The 18897-nt window shown below is 47.5% G+C and overlaps 3 protein-coding genes across 6 annotated transcripts; 2 read left to right on the top strand and 1 right to left on the bottom strand.

The window, feature by feature from the left end:
* Window positions 1-2345: 2345 nt before the first annotated feature.
* LOC101766014 (BTB/POZ and MATH domain-containing protein 5) lies at window positions 2346-7064 on the top strand. Of its 3 annotated transcripts, none has more exons than XM_004955505.4 (4): window positions 2346-2909; window positions 4674-5049; window positions 5135-5408; window positions 6626-7064. In XM_004955505.4, exons 1-4 carry the CDS (start codon window positions 2416-2418, stop codon window positions 6808-6810), a joined length of 1329 nt encoding a protein of 442 aa, XP_004955562.1. In that variant the 5' UTR covers window positions 2346-2415; the 3' UTR covers window positions 6811-7064. The 3 variants fall into 3 exon arrangements, with proteins under 3 accessions (XP_004955562.1, XP_012699696.1, XP_022680332.1); XM_012844242.3 differs by having other exon boundaries at window positions 6606-7064; XM_022824597.1 differs by lacking the exon at window positions 6626-7064 and adding an exon at window positions 5490-6587.
* A 1186-nt stretch (window positions 7065-8250) lies between these two features.
* Window positions 8251-13531, top strand: LOC101765602 (ubiquitin-conjugating enzyme E2 2). Its single transcript, XM_004955504.3, has 5 exons — window positions 8251-8538; window positions 8716-8741; window positions 11835-11924; window positions 12043-12131; window positions 13089-13531. Exons 1-5 carry the CDS (start codon window positions 8414-8416, stop codon window positions 13215-13217), a joined length of 459 nt encoding a protein of 152 aa, XP_004955561.1. The 5' UTR covers window positions 8251-8413; the 3' UTR covers window positions 13218-13531.
* A 723-nt stretch (window positions 13532-14254) lies between these two features.
* LOC101764656 (probable inactive leucine-rich repeat receptor-like protein kinase At3g03770) lies at window positions 14255-18690 on the bottom strand. Of its 2 annotated transcripts, none has more exons than XM_004955502.3 (8): window positions 18453-18690; window positions 16390-18288; window positions 16160-16293; window positions 15826-16066; window positions 15502-15710; window positions 15348-15379; window positions 14841-15258; window positions 14255-14702 (listed from the first exon to the last, which is right to left on the bottom strand). In XM_004955502.3, exons 2-7 carry the CDS (start codon window positions 17750-17752, stop codon window positions 14841-14843), a joined length of 2397 nt encoding a protein of 798 aa, XP_004955559.1. In that variant the 5' UTR covers window positions 17753-18288; window positions 18453-18690; the 3' UTR covers window positions 14255-14702. The 2 variants fall into 2 exon arrangements, with proteins under 2 accessions (XP_004955559.1, XP_004955558.1); XM_004955501.4 differs by having other exon boundaries at window positions 14255-14708; window positions 18453-18688.
* Between the last annotated feature and the right edge of the window lie 207 nt (window positions 18691-18897).

Here is an 18897-nt window from a genome sequence, read left to right as displayed (position 1 = left end):
ATAAGGCAAATTTACTGTTCAGACTATGTATTAATATCTCATTAACCAGGGTATTCCTTTCATCAATAAATTTATATGGAAGTTAAAGATTCCTCTAAAAATAAAGATCTTCCCTGGTATCTCCAACGTATCTCCAACGGTGTGTTATCTTAACAAAGTAACTTAGCTAAGAGGAATTGGAGTGGAATTCAAAAATGTTGTTTCTGTAACGAAATAATTAAGTATATCTTTTTTGATTGTCAACATGCTAAGATAATTTGGACTGTTGTAACTATAGCTATTGGGTTAACCCCACTAAGATCAATACAACACATACTTGGAAATTGGTAACAGACATGAATAAAAAAGATAGAAACTTGCAGCTTTGATGTGGGCAATTTGGTGTACGAGTAACGATATGGTTTTTGAAAAAAAATAGTCTCTTTTATGCAGGCTATTTTCAGACTATTTTCAGGGGAGCATATTGGCTATGCTATTGGTCCCTACTGCAGCGTGAGGAAACAAGAGAGACCATCTGTTTGGCAAGCAAGGAGTTGGAGATCGTCGCCCTAGATATCTTTGCCAAGAATGGATCGAGAAGTTATAATAGACTTTACTTTTGATTTTTTCCTGTCGTTTGTGTACTATTACACTTATTTGTGTGATCTGTGCTGAGATTGAATAATGTAAAATTTGACAGTGTGCGGTCGCATAGGCTGGATATTTATCCAATTTTTTCAAAAATATATCTAACCAGCCCGCCCCATGTTCGCGGAAACAGAAACAGACAAATGCGTCGCATCTGGTTTATTAGCTAGCTGCTTAGCTCTAGCGAGATGTGCTATGGCCTAGTGCCAAAACAGGGAATGCACAATAACTAACACAAAGTTTTCTCACAATAGCTATTGTGTGCGGAAAGGTTGAACTATGAACGTGAGGTCGACTGTTCGCTTGAGAGACCCAAATCTAAAGGCAAATCATACGCTTAGCCTGTTCATCGCTCATCGGTGCCCAGTTAAACAGCACTGGGAGCAAGCGGTGGCCGGCGTTGCCGTCCACGTAGGAGGTGAACTCGGAGATCCCTATGCAGCTTAAGGTCGGAATCCGAGTCGGGGTCGGAATCCTCAGCGCAAACCCTTTATCATCGGTAACGATGCGGAGCTTTGCATGTGTACAGATCGAGAAAGATTTGGGTCCTGTTTGGAGCTTTTGACTAAAAATTAGTTCGATGTTTGCATATCAGGATGACTAAACATAAGCTAATTGTAAAACTAATTGCATAAGTCACATTTAATTGATGAGTAGAATCCATTAATCCTAATTAGATCATGATTAGTTCATATTTACTATAGCACAACATGAGCTAATCGTGGTCTAATTAGAATCAATGGGTTCTACTTATCAATTAATTATAATTCATGCAATTAGTTCATATTTAGTTGTCCTAATTAGCATCAAAATATTGAGCTAGAGAGGGCTCCAAACGGGCTTGTGGAAGTTGATGGATGCGAGTACGTGACGAAACTGATCAAACGAAGCGGAACAGTCACTGCCAACTCGTGCCCGATCGGCTCGCAGCTTCGCCATCCACACCCCTCTCCACACACGCTCACGTCACCTGCAACCGCAAAAGGCCCAACCGGGCGGGCGCGGCTGGGCATCGCCGACGCGCCGCCTTCAGCAAGCACGCGGCCCACCACCGCCTCCGGCCCACCCAAACGGCCTACGAGGAGGTCGTCTTCCTCCTCCAGTCGCCCCCGCGCCGCTGCTCCCTTTCTCGCCCCCACGCCGCCCTCCTCTACCGTCTTCGACAGCTCTTGCTGCCGCTCTAACCCGACTCCACCGGGATGCTCGCCTTCACTCCCCTGCCTCCTCCGCCGCCCACCGGCTATCCTCCACCACCCGCGGCTAGCGACTCCTGCCGCCCCGCCCAAGGTCCTCCCTCTACAGCCGGAGGTCACAGGAGATCCCAACCCCGAAGTCCACCCGAACCCTAACCCTAACCCTACCGGCGGCAAGCCCCTAACACCAAACCCAAACCCCTCTCCTCTACTTGCCTCGCGCCACCTTCCTCCTCCGATTCTGGCGGCTCCCGCCGCCGCATCTGCTACCACCATCCTCCACCGCTCTAACCTGGCTCCCCGGGGACCTCATCTCCAGGGAGAGGGGGGCCGCGCACGGATGGAGGAAGGGGGAGGAGCCGGATGAAAAGGGAAGGATCCAATAGGTGGGACCCGCGAACCTGTCGCTGGTGAGTGGGACTCACGCATTATGCGACATGCAGTCGCGACCGGCTGGCTCACTGGCTCGCTGCTTCGCCATCCACCCCTCTCCACGCACGCTCACGTCACCCGCAACCGCAAACAAACGAACCGAGACCAAATTCCCCGTTCCCCCGCCTCCCCCTCCCGGAACCCTAACCCTACCCCGCCCGCCATGGACGAGGACGCCGGCGACGCCTCGCCGCCGCCGGCACCCCCTCCCCTGGCGCACGCTCACGCGCACGCGCACCATCCTCACGCTCCCGCCCCCGCCCCGCAGCCCCCCGCCCCCTCGCAGCGGGACATGTCGTCGTCCCCCACCAGCTCGCGCTCCGTGACGGAGACGGTGAACGGCTCCCACCGGTTCGTGATCCAGGGCTACTCGCTCGCCAAGGGCATGGGCGTGGGCAAGCACATCGCCAGCGAGACCTTCTCCGTGGGCGGGTTCCAGTGGGCCGTCTACTTCTACCCCGACGGGAAGAACCCCGAGGACAACTCCGCCTACGTCTCCGTCTTCATCGCCCTCGCCTCTGAGGGCACCGACGTCCGCGCGCTCTTCGAGCTCACGCTCCTCGACCAGAGCGGCAAGGGCAAGCACAAGGTCCACTCCCACTTCGACCGCTCCCTCGAGTCCGGCCCGTACACCCTCAAGTACCGCGGATCCATGTGGTAATCACCGCGCTGATCCCTCCCGGTCCATTTTTGCCGTGCTTGTTCCGTATTCGGTCGTGCTGGGTTCGTTATAGTATGAGACTGCTCTGGTTGTGACGAATTAGCATCCACAAGATTAATTTGGCAGTGGAATTGCAGTCCAGGAGTCAATATTCAATCAGGGCTGATGTGATTGTGCTAGGTTTATCACTAATACGAGACTTGCTTCTGTTGCGATGAATTAGCATCCACAGAGGTTTATTCTGTAGCTGAATCATAGCCTATCCAGCATTCAGTTAGGGTTGATATGGATGGGCTGTCATGGCTCTGGTGCTGTGATGGATTAGTTTTGATTGCACATTACACTCTGAGTCGTATCAGGATTTCAATGGTCGAGGGGTGGTGAATTGGCACCTGTGTCATTATGTTGCAAAATTGTACTCTGACAGTCAGATGATTTATTGGACTTCATGTGGGTGCTTGTGGGTGTGAATGGAGAATTTAGTGTGCACAAGGGTCTATTTCGGTGATAATTAGGTTCCCATTTTGGTCTTCAGGTAGCCATATGAATTTCCCATTTGATGTTGGTAGTTCTGTTTGAATATCAGTTCTTATGTGTGTGGGGTTATGAATTTTCTTTTGCAACTTTGTTCTATCCTTTAATTTGGATGTGAGTTTTTTTTTTCGAGGTAAATTTGGATGTTAGATGTTTGTACGCTTTACTGATAAATTGGCATGTGCAATGATGAATTTTCCACTTTTGAAATTAGGGCACACAGATATCATGAGATTATGATTCATGCTCGAAATGTGCACATACACGCCTGGCAGTTCCAATAATGATTTTGGGCGATTCCAGCAAATTAATGATGCTGTTGAATGTATGCTTTCAGTTGCTGTAGTTTGTTTTTAGTTGTTGTAGTGTACTGATGTTTTAATATTTTTTTACTGCCTTTGTGCTAGAACATATTGGCAATTGGTTGTGTTCGTGATTGAATAAGTTTTGTGTTTTCTGTTTCCCTGAAAGTTTCCTGAAGTGGCATTAATCCTTATGCATTTGATCACCCTTTCAGTAAGCCTATAGCTAATTTTGCCCGTGCAATTTTTACAAATTGTTGCTAGTGTTGAACTGAAAGTTGGAATTACAAAGTTGATGTTTGTTTTTTATTAGTTTTCTAGGATACATGTTGAGTCAATGGACATTATTTTTTTGAGGGGGAATGGCAAAGCGGCTGCCAGTCCCTGCTCCGTTGAATTGGTCTCCTCCTCTTTCAGTGCAGGAAATCTTGAAGCATGCATGGAATCTTGTTTGGTCTGACACATGTATACTTCTGTTTTTTTGAGGTCCCTGGATTTGATATTTTTGTTTGGCTTGTTACTTTTTTCATGCTGGTATGTTTGTTGGTAGTGCAAAGCTGTAGTTAGCAGCAGTGATTCCATGGTAACCTGTATATTTCGAGTTTTTTTAGTGTTTATTTATTAGATGTTCACCTCAATACTTGGGTTCATTGAATGATTTGGTTTATTGTAAACAGCAGTTAGTTACTTGAATCTGCTTACTTATTTTGAATGCATACTGTCTACGGAACCAATTCAACCACAGGCACAAAAATATCACCTTGTGATGCATTGATAATGTAAATTGAGAAATGGATAAGGCTTGTTTACATGTGGAAACTGTATTGTGTGAAATTGTTGCTCTTGCAACACTGCCATTCCCTGAAGTTAAGACAGCTAATCAGCCTGTGAGAATTTAATTTGATTGATCCTTCTTTGTTTCAGGGGTTACAAACGGTTCTTTCGGCGAACTGCCCTTGAGACATCAGACTTTCTTAAAGACGATTGCCTGAAGATAAATTGCACTGTGGGTGTTGTTGTTTCGACTATTGATTACTCCAGACCACACTCTATCCAGGTTCCAGACTCAGACATTGGTTATCATTTCGGTTCACTGTTGGACAATGAGGAGGGTGTTGATGTCATTCTTAATGTGGGAGGAGAGAGGTTTCATGCCCATAAGTTGGTGTTGGCTGCACGCTCTCATGTATTCAGATCTCAATTTTTTGATGATGAATCTGATGGAGAGAAGAGCGAGGTTGATGAGAGCGATGAACTGAGAGAGTTTTTTATTGATGATATGGAGCCAAAGGTTTTCAAGGTATGCTGCTCTTCCTATGTTGAGTTTATCCTTACAGTATAACAGTGACTAGCAAGTAATTAATGTACGAGAATATTCGTTGCAGGCAATGCTTCATTTCCTCTATAGAGATACCCTTGTTGATGAGAACGAGTTGGGCGCATCAAGCTCTGACGGTTCTGTCTTTGATACTCTGGCAGCTAAGTTGTTGGCTGCAGCAGACAAGTATGAATTAGGAAGGCTAAGATTGCTATGTGAATCTTACCTGTGCAAGGGTGTAACGGTGGCTTCAGTTTCGAGTACGCTAGAATTGGCTGATCGTCACCGCGCTATGGAGCTTAAAGCTGTTTGCCTAAAATTTGCTGCAGAAAATCTTTCAGGTACTAACGCTTTCCATACTGAATCTTGTTTCTGATTATGACACCAAGTGACCCAGTATTTGCTTCAAAACTTCTTATCAGCTGAAAATATTCATAGTGTGCTGCCATGAAGAGGAGAGAAGAACAACATGAAAAATAATAAAAAAAAACTTTGCTTTCCCCTTGTTTCTGGTATGAGGCTACCCCGTTTTCATTCACAGAAATAATGGAAATACATCAGTTTGAGAAGAAGCAGACAGGAAAAAATAGAAGCCTGGCAGACCCTAGTTATTCACCTAGGCCCATGATTCAAACAAATAATCTAAGCTCCTAATTCTGCAGTTTAAACCAACATCCCAACAACCAAGTATTGCATGAGTGATCATATAGTGACCCTAAGTATTAAAAAACTTTGTTTTGTTTCTATGTATGAGTGTATGCCCCTTATTTGTGTGTCCATTTTTATGGTTATTATTCTGGCATGAAAAAATTCTTGCTTTTGCCAGTTGAAACTATTTTGCTATATTTCTTGTGGAAGTATGCATTTGACCATTATACTTGCTTCCATGTTTCTTTTCAGTACAGTATGCATGAGCCACCTACATTATTACAGCTTGCTAGGCATTCATATAATCAGCTCTGTAGATCACTGGAGTGCCATTTTGGTACATTAGTTTTTTTTAAACAACCTAGACTGTGTTAACAATATTAACTGAATGAACAAGATGCTAAGGTATTGTCAATTCTGTAAGAGGTAGCATGCAGATGCAGTTTGCATTAATGTCTTGTTTTCTGATAGCAATGTATGGATCATGGGTATTGTACTTATTCTAGATGTAGTACATTAGCAACCCAATTACGAATAGAAGGTAAGCTAACTGAAGTATACTGGGGCTGCCACATGTTGTCATTAGCAGCTTTCAGATGTGACTTATTTGGTTCGGATGCTAGATTATAATACCTACAATATGTTTTCTAATGACATTGGCTCGATGAATAATTATCTAGTTTTTCAGCGCTTGAAAGTCCTTTATTGCTACATCCATATCTTTGTTGAAATTCTGCCAACCTATCTATTTCGGTGTTGGGTAATTCCAGGTATTTCACCTGGATATTACCAACATGCCAACGTTTAACATTTTGGTTGCTTTATTTGTGCAATTAAGTTTTTACAGTCCTGGTGCAATTAAGTTTATAAAGCTCCATAACACATTCCAGATACCCTTATGTCTCTGCAGCTGTAATGCGGAGTGATGGATTCAATCGCCTCAGGGAGAACTGCCTCGCACTGCAGGCAGAGCTACTGAAAACCGTTGCAGGGTGTGAGGAGCCGTGCAGCAGTGGTGGAAAGAGCCAGAGCGTTTGCGCGCAGCTCTCGGACGGCGGTGACACCAGTGGCCGCAGGGTTAGGCCAAGAATCTGAAGCCACCCCAGAACTCTTGACATGGTTAGCCAGCTCTCTCTCTCTCTCTCTCTGTGTAAATGACGATGACAATTCGTCCTGTATGTGAAGAAAAACAATTTTAAATAGCTGTGACTAGCTGTATCTCAACATGCTTCTTACATTTTTTAACTGGCATCTTGTTTGTAATTAGTTGATTGCTTGGTCTCGGAACAGTTACTGAATCGATGTGTAGACAACAACAGCCTGCGAAAGCTCATGAAGTCGCGATAAAATGGTGCTCCTGTGTCTTGGGCTCTTGGCAACTGGGGTTTGCAGTCTGCTACTAACCCATTCATTTAGCTGTCTGCTACGAACCCATTCATTTAGCTGTATTCTTCACCCGAATGAAGGGTATCAGATAGCAAAGACTGAGAGGTAGATTGGATGACAGATTTTGTTTTTTATCCTGTTGGCATGCATTTTTCATTTCTGTTGTCAAGTATTCGTAATTGTCGATGATGAGAGGTGGTGGATATGTACACCATTTGTTGCAGAGCCGGAAGGAGCAAGGGCAATGGCTATACACATTGCTCTTTTTCGAAGATATCACATTGTTCTCTTTCTCAGCTTGGCCATGAGATCATGGCGCGCGCACTCACCATCATGTCGTCATATTCTGTAATCGAACATGGCCCATGACCTCATCGTCAGACACCCTCTAGGCCTCTTGCCACTGTTTTTACAAGGCAATGCTTGCCACCAGATTTTTCTACTAGAAAATGACATCGTGACGGTAGACCTACTGTGATTTTTTAACCCCGGAAATTACGGAGGGTAAATTGGTTGACACGTCAAATCGTGCGAAAAGTGTCGGGAATCAATCTTGGGCGGCGATCGTTCTGTGGCCAGCGAAAGAGTACGGGCGAGCCGGCAGCCTTTTCTCACGTACCCGCTGCCGACCCTCTCCACGGATGCCGCCAGCCAGACGGGCCCCACCATCTCCACGGGATGCGATACCCACCCGTGGCCCCACCGCGTCCCACCCTTCGGCCGCCGCCCCACATCAAGTTGACCATTCTCACGCCACTGACTCGTTGGTCCCCTTGCGTCACATCCTACCCTCGGTCCCACGCGTCAGCAGACCAAGTCGCACGCAAGAATTTGGAATGTGGTGGCGCCAAAGTCTGTGACATATGGGCCCTGGTCCGGTGCCTGTCAGTCACCTGGACGGCAGCGCGGTGCTCAGCTCCTTCCGCGAGTACGTCGGCTGGTGGGGCCATCGAGGTGTCGGACCCACGGGTCAGTGGCTCCGAGCAGAGTCCCGCGTGGAAACGAAGCGAAGGTCGCGGGGAGGGGATGGCCCACCGCCCCGCGTGGGCGTCGCGGCTTCCACTCTTTCCACCCGTGAAACTTTTCTCACGCGCACCCATCCCACCACCCACCCATCCATCACAACACCCCCCCCCCCCCCCTCTCCTTCCCTTCTCTCTCTCCCTCTCGTAACCGGAAGCTTCTCTGGTTCCAGACGCAACCCCCGGGGTCAGGAGAAAGAGAGAGAAAGCCAGGAGCGGGGAGGGAGCGGGCGAGCTGCGGGAGATCGAAACCCTAGCTAGGGTTTGAGGCGCCGGGCGGCGGCGGTGAGATGTCGACGCCGGCGAGGAAGCGGCTGATGCGGGACTTCAAGCGCCTGCAGCAGGACCCGCCCGCCGGGATCAGCGGCGCGCCGCACGACAACAACATCATGTTATGGAACGCCGTCATATTCGGGTAGGTGATCCCTCGGAGCTTGTTCATTCTCCCCCCTCGCCCCCGGAGCTCGTTAGCCCCGTGCCTGTTCTAGGGTTTGGGGGCTCTGGATCTCAGAGGGAGGGAGACGAGGTTTCATCTTTTTTTTTGTTTTACTCGTGTTTACGGTGCTGATGGCGGGTTCGTGTGGTTTTGCAGGCCGGATGATACGCCGTGGGACGGAGGTGAGATTCGCGGCTTTGATTCTCCTCTGATCTGTAGCTGATTTACTGCTCCTTGTGTGTTTGCTAGTTGGTTTAATGTAGTTTTGATTCGGAATCATGCATGCGTAACTGCAGATGGGTCGTCTGATTTTAGGGGTTTTGTTTGCCCTGGAACTGAGACTGTGTAGGCAGCTCAGGACTGTTTTTAGCTTGTTCCTATTGATTATTCTGTGGATGTCGGTCTTGCGGGGAAAATTCTGTTATGTGTTTTGTTCTGTAGTTAACCGTTGGGAGTTGTCTCTGGAACTTACCACAGCAGAGCGATGGCAAATTGTAGGTTAGAGCTGCAATTTCGGTAACGGCTTTGGTTTCATTGAGAATTCGACAAGGGTTGCATGGCAATACCGATAGCACCCACTAGGCTAGGGCTGTAAATCCGTTACAGTTTTTGGTTTCTGCTAATCGGAAAGGACAAATTTTGCATGGTATACTAGAAGCACACACTGAGTAAGCAGCTTCACCTGTGATGTTCGGAAACTGCCTTGTAGATGTTAGCGTTTTGTACTTCGTTTCAATTTTAAAATGGAAGTATAAATGCTATCTGCTTTCGTATTGCACAAAAATGTACCTTTGCTATGTCAACAAATCTTTCCATACCTATCTCACATGCCAAATGCCCACTAGAACATGCTTTGGATTTGCACTGAAGAGCATGCTGCATAATTGGTTCAGTGATGGTGTTCTGCTGCTTGGAAGACTTTATTCTTTTATTTTGTATTATTATCCTTAATTAGGAAAGAGATAATTCCGTTGGCGGAGCTAGGCGGTGTCCAGTATGGGCCAGGCTGCACTGCATGTATTCTCAACTAGATCGGTCATGTGTTCTGGCTTGTCACACTCCTTGCTATGTATGAACTACGGAAATAATTCCTGATTCCCTTCCCCTTTGTTACACTTGATTTCTTAACCCTACCAAAGCCAAACTGTTTGAGTCACAATCTGGCACCTAGCCAGGATGAGAGTGGCTGGATGAGCTCTTGCCTCGTACAACTTAGGGGTCCCTCTTCTCAATTTCTTTCAGCCTTTGGTGCACTCAATGAGTAATTTGGTTCTCATAGGTTTATATCTACTAGTTTATTTTGTTAATCTTTGAAGGGATATTCATAGCTAAACCTAAAAAGAAAACTCAAGTGATGCATAAATAGTGAAAGGTGTGGGCATCATTATATCCTAGCCCCCACCCCATCCATATGTCCTTCCTGGCTCCGCAATTGGATGGCACTGATGATTTAATAAGTGGAGTGATATCTGTTATTTATTTGTTTAAAAAATGTCATTTTTCGTTGAAAAGGGACATGTTGAAGTCATTAGTATGGAATTGCCTATACATTCACACAACAATGTTGTAAGCATGATAGTTTCAGGGAAAAAATGGCTTCTTTATGATGCAATTCATATTTGTATTTAATGGGTCCAGTAGGGCTTGTGCCTGCTTCAAATGTTGAGTAATATGTGGTGTGCTAATAGCAATGTGCAACCCTGCCACAACTTCTGACTTGAATGAAGAAATTTCTAAGGCATCATAGATAGGGTTGGGAGCCTATGTGGTTGCTGCTGCTTCTGCTTCTTGCTTCTTCCGTGTGCCGGTGTTGATATGATATCCTGTATTTTGCTATGCTAAAATGGTCCTTGTTGCTCATTGCTCATTTTAGATTGTATAGCTTCTTGGTGGCATGCGTTGAGAACATTGTAATGAACACACTTTAGGATGTAATTCCATCAAAACATATGATATCATGTTACTATGACTAAGGAATAATGATTGGATTACCTCAGATTATTGAAACTAGTACCATAGATAGGTTATTAAAACTAGGGTGATAGCCCTTGAACAGGAATTCTGTTAGAAATCTGCTTGCCTAGACTATTAGAGCAAATGCTGTGGTTCATTTACATTCATGTATGCACACTGCCCCCGTCATAGGACCTGTTGCTACATAACCTGCACGGGGATTGTGTCTGAATCATGCCCGTTTAAGTCTTAAACACTTGAGCAGGATGCTTGCATCAGTTTCCTACTACTATGTATTGTTTCCCTCAATGGTACACATTGCTTACTGACTTTGTTTTAAGAAAGCAATAGGGGCTATTCAGACACTGCACTGGCACCTAGTTTTGGCTTGGTCACGCTTAGGCTGCCTGGGGCCCTTCCTAAAAGCATGGCCTGCAGTGATAGTTGCAGTGTTGCTGGCACAAATGAATAGTACTAAATTTCTAACATTCATGATCCAGATGGCAAACTAAAACGAGTCTATCAGATATTATCATAGCACATTTCAGATGGACTTTGTTAATTTCTTTTTTACAACATCAAAAAACAATTACGAATATTTCTCTGAGTTTAAGATGGATCTAGTAATTTTTTTGTTTCATGCTAAATATTATATGGTATTTGATTATTTCTTGGGAACTAGAAGTAGAAGTGCTTTTTGGTGGTTTAATCAGTTTCTGATCCTACACAGGCCAAAACTAGAGTCACTTTACCAGATCAGGTTTGGTATTGAGTCCTTGCTACAAGTAGTCTAGCATACTTTGTCTTCTTAATCGACTTTCTGTGCTACAGTACATCAATTGAGCCCTGTTACTCGTGTATACCATATGTTATCTGAGGATAGTTGCTACCTCTATTATGCATTGTGTCATATGGTTAATAAACAACCCAAAGTGCAATGATGCATACTTGATTAGTTTGCAATATGAGTTTCATGGGTTAACATCAGAAATTATGAAAGCTGTGTTACGTTGTATCCTGAGATGTCCTCTTATTTATTTTCAGTTTGGTTAAGTTTTCTTGATTTTATCACTGTGACTTTGATGTTTCACTTCTTTTTACGTAGCATTGAAGTATTTGGCAAAAGTTACGGCTGAAAATGCCACGTATATTTTCTTACTATGTTATAAGATTGTTTCTCAAAAAACTATGTTATAAGATTGTGACCTCTTATTGATCCTTGATGCCAATTTCTCACTTTGTCATGTTGCATATTTAAATTGCTGTGCGATATTAAGGTGACATTGGAAAGTTAATTGCTGTTGATTGTCTCACATTTGTAGGCACGTTCAAGCTTACTTTGCAGTTTACTGAAGATTATCCGAACAAGCCACCAACTGTTCGATTTGTCTCTAGGATGTTTCACCCAAATAGTAATACATCTTTCCCTCCCTTACCCCTTCCTCTTTCATCTCCCTCTCTATGCATGTTAACATGAATCTCTAACTTGAAGCTGTGGGAAACTGGTTTGACATCATACTTCTCATGCAGTATATGCAGATGGAAGCATCTGCTTGGATATCCTACAGAACCAGTGGAGTCCTATATATGACGTTGCTGCCATATTGACTTCTATTCAGGTACCATCCTCTTGTTTAGCACTTTTTTTTTGGGCAAAAATGCATGTGAATGTCCTTTGAAGCGGATATTGCTAAGTGCTTGTCTTGTCTTGTCAAGATTTTAAAGTAGAGTATATGTACAACCATACTATACAATTGGATTGTACGAATAGTTCAAAGGAGGGGTTAGATTCGCACCAGACCCACACAATAACACTGGTCTTACAGTCCGGTTGTGTGTCTATTTCCAGCATGTCAAGCAGACTTCCTTTTTTTCCTTTACCTTTTCTTTTGGGAAAAATGCACGTACAATGGGAATTGAAGCGAATAGGGCTATTGCCATCTTGCTCTGTCAAAATTTAATGGATTGTAAAAACTTGCTGAATCAGTTGTTTCAGTTGCTCGGATTTGGAAAACTATAGGTAGACTTATTTGTAGCTTCCAGCCCAGCTACTTTATTTTTCTTTCGTAAAATTGGTAGTGTATTTGCATTTTTGTGCACATGATTAGATCTTTCATAGCCATTATAATGCTCCTATGTACGGAAAGTTGGAAGTTATGTTCGTCAACATTAGGTATTACATTCAGAAGTAAATTGTTTTTTTTTGAAATAATATTGTAGGTAAAGTTTTTCTTGTCATAACTTATTGACAGAATGCTGTACCTAGGTTAAGAGCTTGGTTGTGATAGGGGCTTGTGGACCTAGAAGCATAAGACAATGATTAGGATTTGACTTGTTTGCAAACCAATGGTCCTGGCCATACTGCAATAATTGGAATGGGGTAGCAGTGATACCATGTTTTCAAACTACGATGGAAGCATGTTAACTAGAGCCATTTTCATTATAGATGTTTGCGTTGTTTTCCGTTTTACAATTTACACAATGCCATCTTTTGATGACTTTTGGCTGGAAGTTATATCTATAATATGCACCTGTTGTATCTGAACTAACTGGCTTGCGCTGAATTTGCTCTGCAGTCCCTGCTGTGCGATCCGAACCCAAACTCTCCAGCAAACTCAGAAGCCGCCAGACTGTTCAGCGAGAACAAGCGGGAGTACAACCGCAAGGTCCGCGAGATTGTGGAGCAGAGCTGGACAGCCGACTAGTGCAGCGTGCCCGGGCTGCGCCTGGAAGGGTGCAATAAGCAAGAAAAAACAACCCTTGTGTTTCTGGCCTTGCCAGAGTTGTCGAAACATTGAAGAACTCCCGTGATTGCTTGTAGTCCGTCGTCGTTCGTCGTGGTTTTTGTGTCCCGATCCAGAGCCCCCGGTCGCTCGTGGTGGTGGCTGTTTCAATGTAGCGGTGTTGTTGACCTATCTTGCTCATGAATTAAAAGGATCCTGGTTATGTACAGAGTTAAAGCGTGGGAATGGTTGGTTGGTTGGTTTGCCGGACTGCTGAAACATCGTTTCCCTTGCTGTGTTGTTTGACAGCCTCCATCAGTCCCATGAACTTGGACCAGGTTAGTTGAGGGTGTGCGTGGATGCGAGGTGCTAAATTTTAGCGTTAAATTTTAGCAGTGTCACATCGGATATTTGGATACTAATTAGGAGGACTAAACATGAGTTAATTATAAAACTAATTGCAGAATCTTTGAGTTAATTCGCGAGATGAATCTATTAAGCTTAATTAATCTATCATTAGCAAATGGTTGTTGTAGCACCATCTTGTCAAATACTAATTAGACTTAATAGACTCTGTCTTGCGAATTAGACTCCATCTATACAATTAATTTTATAATTAATCTATATTTAATACTTCTAATTAGCATCAAACATCGCTAAACTAGCCTAGCCTATCCAAACATCCGTCTCGCGCCTCTCTGGCCACTTGTGTCGGCAAGCAGTAGGTTGATCTTGAGATGATACCTGAAGGGGATTTGAATTTTGTGGCGTCCTGATCGATATGGACCTGGAATCCTCCCCCTCCTGATGGCGGTGGTGATCCTGCCCCGATTCTATTGTACGTACGTGATGATGACAAGATGGGGCGCGTACTGGACCACCTGACCCGGCATGCTCACAATGCAGTGGCTGTCTGCCATCGCTGCCCAGCATGGCAGCTGATGCTACTGTTGGAAGAACAGAGCACCTATTGACCCAGAGTGTCACCTTGCCTTCCACCAGTCACCTTGCACAGTACATGTTTGAGATCACAGTGTATTTCCCTTGTTTTGCCTTCCAGCTCATAGTGCAAAGAGGCTACAGTTTACAGTTACAAGACGTTACACTTGGTCCTAAAAGATCCCACCAAGGGACAGAGCAAACACAGTGCCACAGTGGTTATTACAAAGTCAAACGACCCATGTAGCCAAAGGCGAAGATGGAAATGGGAAAAGTTGAAGCCTAGAGCACAGGGGAAAAAAGGCCGAGAAGGCTCTGTACACATCCTGGGGTAGTAGTAAATAAACTAGTAAAACGTAGTATGAATTTCCAGCTTCAGCCGCATCTGCTATACACTTGAGCCTGACATGTGACATCACGCTGTTCAGTTCTCTACCACGCAGCCGTGCTGATCAACCGAACTTGTTCTTTGTTCCTCCACGTTGCTTCGCCTGATCGCGCGCCGATGTTCTTTGTTCTCCTTTCAACCTGCATCTAGGATTAAAAAAAAATGGAGCACTGCCATTTGAGATTCTAGCAGTTGCAAAGCATGGTCACTGTTCAGAAATTCAGATGAGCAAGAAGCTAGGCTGTCGTCATCATTCATCCTGAGATGCAAGACTGTACCTAGGCAGCATCGGCCGGCGTGGTGTGGGATTCCCTGGGGATCTGCGCCGGCGACAGCGGCGACTCCTCGCTGCTCTGTGACCGGGAGTCGCCGCCGCCGCGCCAGTCGTCCTGCACCTGCGCGGCGAACTGGAGGTTCCAGAGCACGTCCTCCACGGACGGCCGCTGCACCGCCTCCTTGGCCAGGCACCGCAGGCAGATCTCCATCACCGTCCGCGCCGACTCGTCGGAGCACGCCCGCCCCACCGACGGGTCCACCAGCACCCGCCGCCGCGCCGGGCTCTCCGACGTCAGCGCCGACTGCAGCTGCTCCCGCATGATCTCCACCTCGTGGATCGACGTGATCGGACGCCCCGACACCACCTCCAGCAGGATCACGCCGAAGTCGTAGATGTCCATCTTGTCGCCGTTGGGCACCCTGCAGAAATTCAATGTTCAGAGATCACTAGTTCTTCGCAAGAAGATCCATCATCATCACAACTAGGTGACTGTTGATGAGTACTCTACCTGTCAGATGGATACTTGCTTCCTCCTCCTCCCTGCATTGATTCCACAAAAAAGAACATCATTAATTGAAAGCAAGCTGAATTTTAGCACATTGTTCAGAGGTAAGAACAGGCATTAGCTGGAAATTTGGAGTCAGTTGCATCATGTGTTTTACCTCCGATTTTGCGGTTTCGGCGAGGATGGGGATGTTGTAGCTGCCGATCTTGGCGACGAGGTTCTGGTCCAGGAGGATGTTGGTGATCTTGAGGTTGTTGGCGAAGAGGCCGGGCATGATCCCTCCGTGCAGGAACTGGATGCCCTTGGCCACGCCAATGGCGGAAGATATCCTCTGCGCCCAGGGGAGCTTCCTCCCTTCTGTTCCTTCTGAACAAGTAGTGAACAGGCAGCATCCATCACTTGTCAGTGATCACTGATCAGATTGTCCGAGGAGCGATGAACACATGACCATGAGAAGAGAAGATGACAGGGAGGCACTCACGCGAGATCCTGCTCCTGAGGTTTCCGTTATGCACGTACTCGAAGACGAGGTAGAGCTGCGTGACGGTGGCGTCGTCGAGGTTGTACTCGAAGCAGTGGCCCAGCGCGCTGACCAGGTGCCGGTGCCGCAGCTTGGAGATCATCTCGATGTGCCGGTTCAAGCTCTGCGACGTCTGGCTCCGCTTCACCCGCAGCGACCGGATCGTCACCGCCGTCCCGTTGCTCAGCGTCCCCCGGTACATCTGAACACAGCGAAATCATGTCATTTCAAGAAATGAAGTTGCAGGAAGCAATCTCACACGAAACAGCTCAATTTCGACAGGAAATTCAGCTACCTGGCCGTGAGCATCCTGTCCTAGGAGGCAGGACACCTCGAAGTTGTTGGTCGCCGCCTCGAGCTCCACCAAGGAGAACGATCTGTACGCCGGGATGCCCAGAGCTCCCAGCTTCACCGTCTGCGATATGTAACCTGATCATCCGGCCAATCGTTGAAGAACAAGTCGTTAGTGACACTGAAATCCTGAAGCTTGAAATTTCAGAGGATGGATTCGAGCGAGATCATTACGCGCGTCGGCGAAGAACTGCGAAGGGTACGCGCTGGAGGCGTGCTCCACCAGCCGCCGGGGCGGCCTGGCCTTGGCGCGCCTCATGGCCACCTTCCGCACGGCGAGGAAGACGGCGACGCCGACGAGCACCGCGCCGGCGAGCGCGGCGGCGACGATGCCGGCCACGAGCCCCGCCTTGGCGCCGCTCTTCTTGCTGTGGGCCTGGTCGGGCACGATGCCCACGGCCAGCGCCTGGTTCTGGCAGAACAGGGACGGGTGCTGCCAGCCGGCGGCGGCGGCGGCGGCGGACAGGCAGTTGGACGCCGCGGCGACTGCGGGCTTGCGCGGGCCGGCGGCTCCGGTCAAGCAGGACGGGAGGCTGCCGGTGAGGAGGTTGGACGACACGTCGACGAACCGGAGGTTCTCGCCGCAGGACATGTTGGCGGTGAGCAGGCCGGTGAAGCGGTTCCCGGCGATGCTGAGGTACTCGATGGACGGCAGCGCGAGCAGCGCCGGCGGGAACGGGCCAACGAACCGGTTCCTCGACACGTCGAGGTGCTCGAGGAGGTAGAAGGAGGCGAGCTCGCCGGGGAGCCCGTCGCCGAAGCGGTTGCCGCTGAGCACGACGCTGGCCACCTTCCTCCCCAGCCGCGGGAACGCCGGCCCGAGCGAGTTGTTGGCGAGGTCGACCACCTGCAGGTTCTTGAGCGCGCTGAGGTCCGGCACGCCGCCGGTGAGGTTGTTGGACGCGAGCACCAGCGACCTCAGCGAGCCCATGTCCCTGACGGACTCCGGCAGGGGCCCCTGCAGCGAGTTGTTGCGGAGGCTGAGCACGGCCAGCGACGGCAGCCTGCCGAGCCAGCCGGGGAGCTCGCCGGAGAGCATGTTGTCGTCGGCGATGAAGGTCTGGAGGTTGTCGAGCCGGGACAGGCCCTCCGGGAGCGCGCCGTAGAGGTAGTTGCCGCTGACGTTGACGATCTCCAGCGACGCCAGCCGCGACACCTTCCCCGGCAGCGGGCCCCACAGGCCGAGGCCGGTGAGCGTGAGCACCCGGAGGTCGGGTAGCCTCGTCAGCGTCGTGAAGAAGGCGTCGATGCTGAAGGTCTTGGGCAGCGGCGGCGCGCCGCCGGGGCCGATGATGTGGAGCTGCGTGACGCTGTCACCGTAGCACTCGACGAAGGCGGAGGCCGTCTTGTAGTCGCCGCCGTAGCAGAAGTCGGTCTGGTTGCCCCATGTGCTGAGCACGGCCGGGTAGTTGAGCAGCTGCTGGATCTTGAGCAGCGACCATGTCTGCGACGACTGCAGCTGCGTGGACTCAGGCACCATTGCGAGCAGCAATGGCAGCAAGATGAGCAGAGGATGCCTGCAACTTCCTCTAGCCATTCCTGGACCTCGCTTAGCTTGCCACAAAGATTTCTTCCTCTTTTTTCTTGAGAAAAAAATGCCGAAAATTTCTTCAGCCTTCTGAAGATTCCTCGATGATTGCCACCTTGCTACTGTGCATCCGATAGACAGCAAGCGCAGAAATGATGACCAAATGATCAGAAATGGGGAAACTTTTTCTCCATTTGTTAACCTTTCAGCCTTCTTAATCAAGAACGAACACTAGCAAAAATGCGTCTAGAATCTGGGAGAGAGATTTCTGTCTGAGCTCTGGATGCAGGGAGCAAAAATGAAGGAAGCAACTAACTGAACTCACAGGAGCAGGGAAGATCTATAGTTATTGGGATAGCTACAGGTGACCAGAAAAAAAAAATTGTGCTGTGCCACAATGTCCAACCCTGCACAGGGATCTGAGTGGTAGACCACAAGTTGTTTTCACCCCCCAGCAAGCAAGCACTGGATGCTAATGCCTCTTCCTCCCCCTGCAGCAAAACCTCACCAGATTTGCTCCCTTTCTTCAGGAACTGGCAACACAACTGTAGAAAAATTGCATCGTCAGGTTACCCAAGCATCACCTCTGCAGCAAGATTGCTAGCAGCCTAGGACTATAACCTACTAACCACTGTTTTTTAACTCAACACTAATTACTTACTATTAACTCCAAGAAATCAAAGGACAGAACTGCAAGAACTCCAATTACCTTTGAGCAGCACTCACTGTCACTGCTGAGAATGCAGAGGCCAGCTTGCTAAGAACTCAGAGAGCATGCATGTGCAGATGAATGCGATGGAGCTGAGCTCTGAATGGGTGCAGCAGCAACAGTTCATATTATTTTTTCCTGGGGTTTTGTGGTGAGGGAATCGTATGCCCAGTGTGTCGGCTACTATACTCTACTGTCGCTGAGCATCACGGGCTGGCTTGAGGCGTGAGGCAAAGGGCCAAAGTTTGAGCTGGAGGATGGAGGTTGGCTAAAGGACAACCAGAGGTGAGCCCGGTGCTACCTTTTGCTCTCCGGCCATCATACAAAAGCTCAGTGTACGAATCAAGCAGGGAAATTGTTTGTATTTTTTAGGATCGTGCCTTTCTTTCTCTCAGTTACTCTTTTTTAAATATGTGCTTTCCCTCTTCTTCATTCTGAAGATTTG

This window comes from Setaria italica, chromosome II (genome assembly GCF_000263155.2).
Source record: "Setaria italica strain Yugu1 chromosome II, Setaria_italica_v2.0, whole genome shotgun sequence".
Classification (NCBI taxonomy): domain Eukaryota; kingdom Viridiplantae; phylum Streptophyta; class Magnoliopsida; order Poales; family Poaceae; genus Setaria; species Setaria italica.
This window is presented reverse-complemented; position numbering and strand designations above follow the sequence as displayed.

Bases quoted from the DNA above. Each gene is read 5' to 3' on its own strand.
- LOC101764656 (XM_004955502.3), bottom strand. From the start codon at position 17,752: ATGGCTAGAGGAAGTTGCAGGCATCCTCTGCTCATCTTGCTGCCATTG. The intron at 15,380-15,501 runs GTAAAACACATG...GAATCAATGCAG, and splicing joins CCGAAACCGCAAAATCGGAG to GGAGGAGGAGGAAGCAAGTA. The intron at 15,259-15,347 runs GTAGAGTACTCA...GAATTTCTGCAG, and splicing joins AGCAAGTATCCATCTGACAG to GGTGCCCAACGGCGACAAGA.
- LOC101765602 (XM_004955504.3), top strand. From the start codon at position 8,414: ATGTCGACGCCGGCGAGGAAGCGGCTGATGCGGGACTTCAAGCGCCTG. The intron at 8,539-8,715 runs GTAGGTGATCCC...GTGGTTTTGCAG, and splicing joins TGGAACGCCGTCATATTCGG to GCCGGATGATACGCCGTGGG. The intron at 12,132-13,088 runs GTACCATCCTCT...TTTGCTCTGCAG, and splicing joins CCATATTGACTTCTATTCAG to TCCCTGCTGTGCGATCCGAA.
- LOC101766014 (XM_004955505.4), top strand. From the start codon at position 2,416: ATGGACGAGGACGCCGGCGACGCCTCGCCGCCGCCGGCACCCCCTCCC. The intron at 5,050-5,134 runs GTATGCTGCTCT...TATTCGTTGCAG, and splicing joins TGGAGCCAAAGGTTTTCAAG to GCAATGCTTCATTTCCTCTA. The intron at 5,409-6,625 runs GTACTAACGCTT...ATGTCTCTGCAG, and splicing joins TGCTGCAGAAAATCTTTCAG to CTGTAATGCGGAGTGATGGA.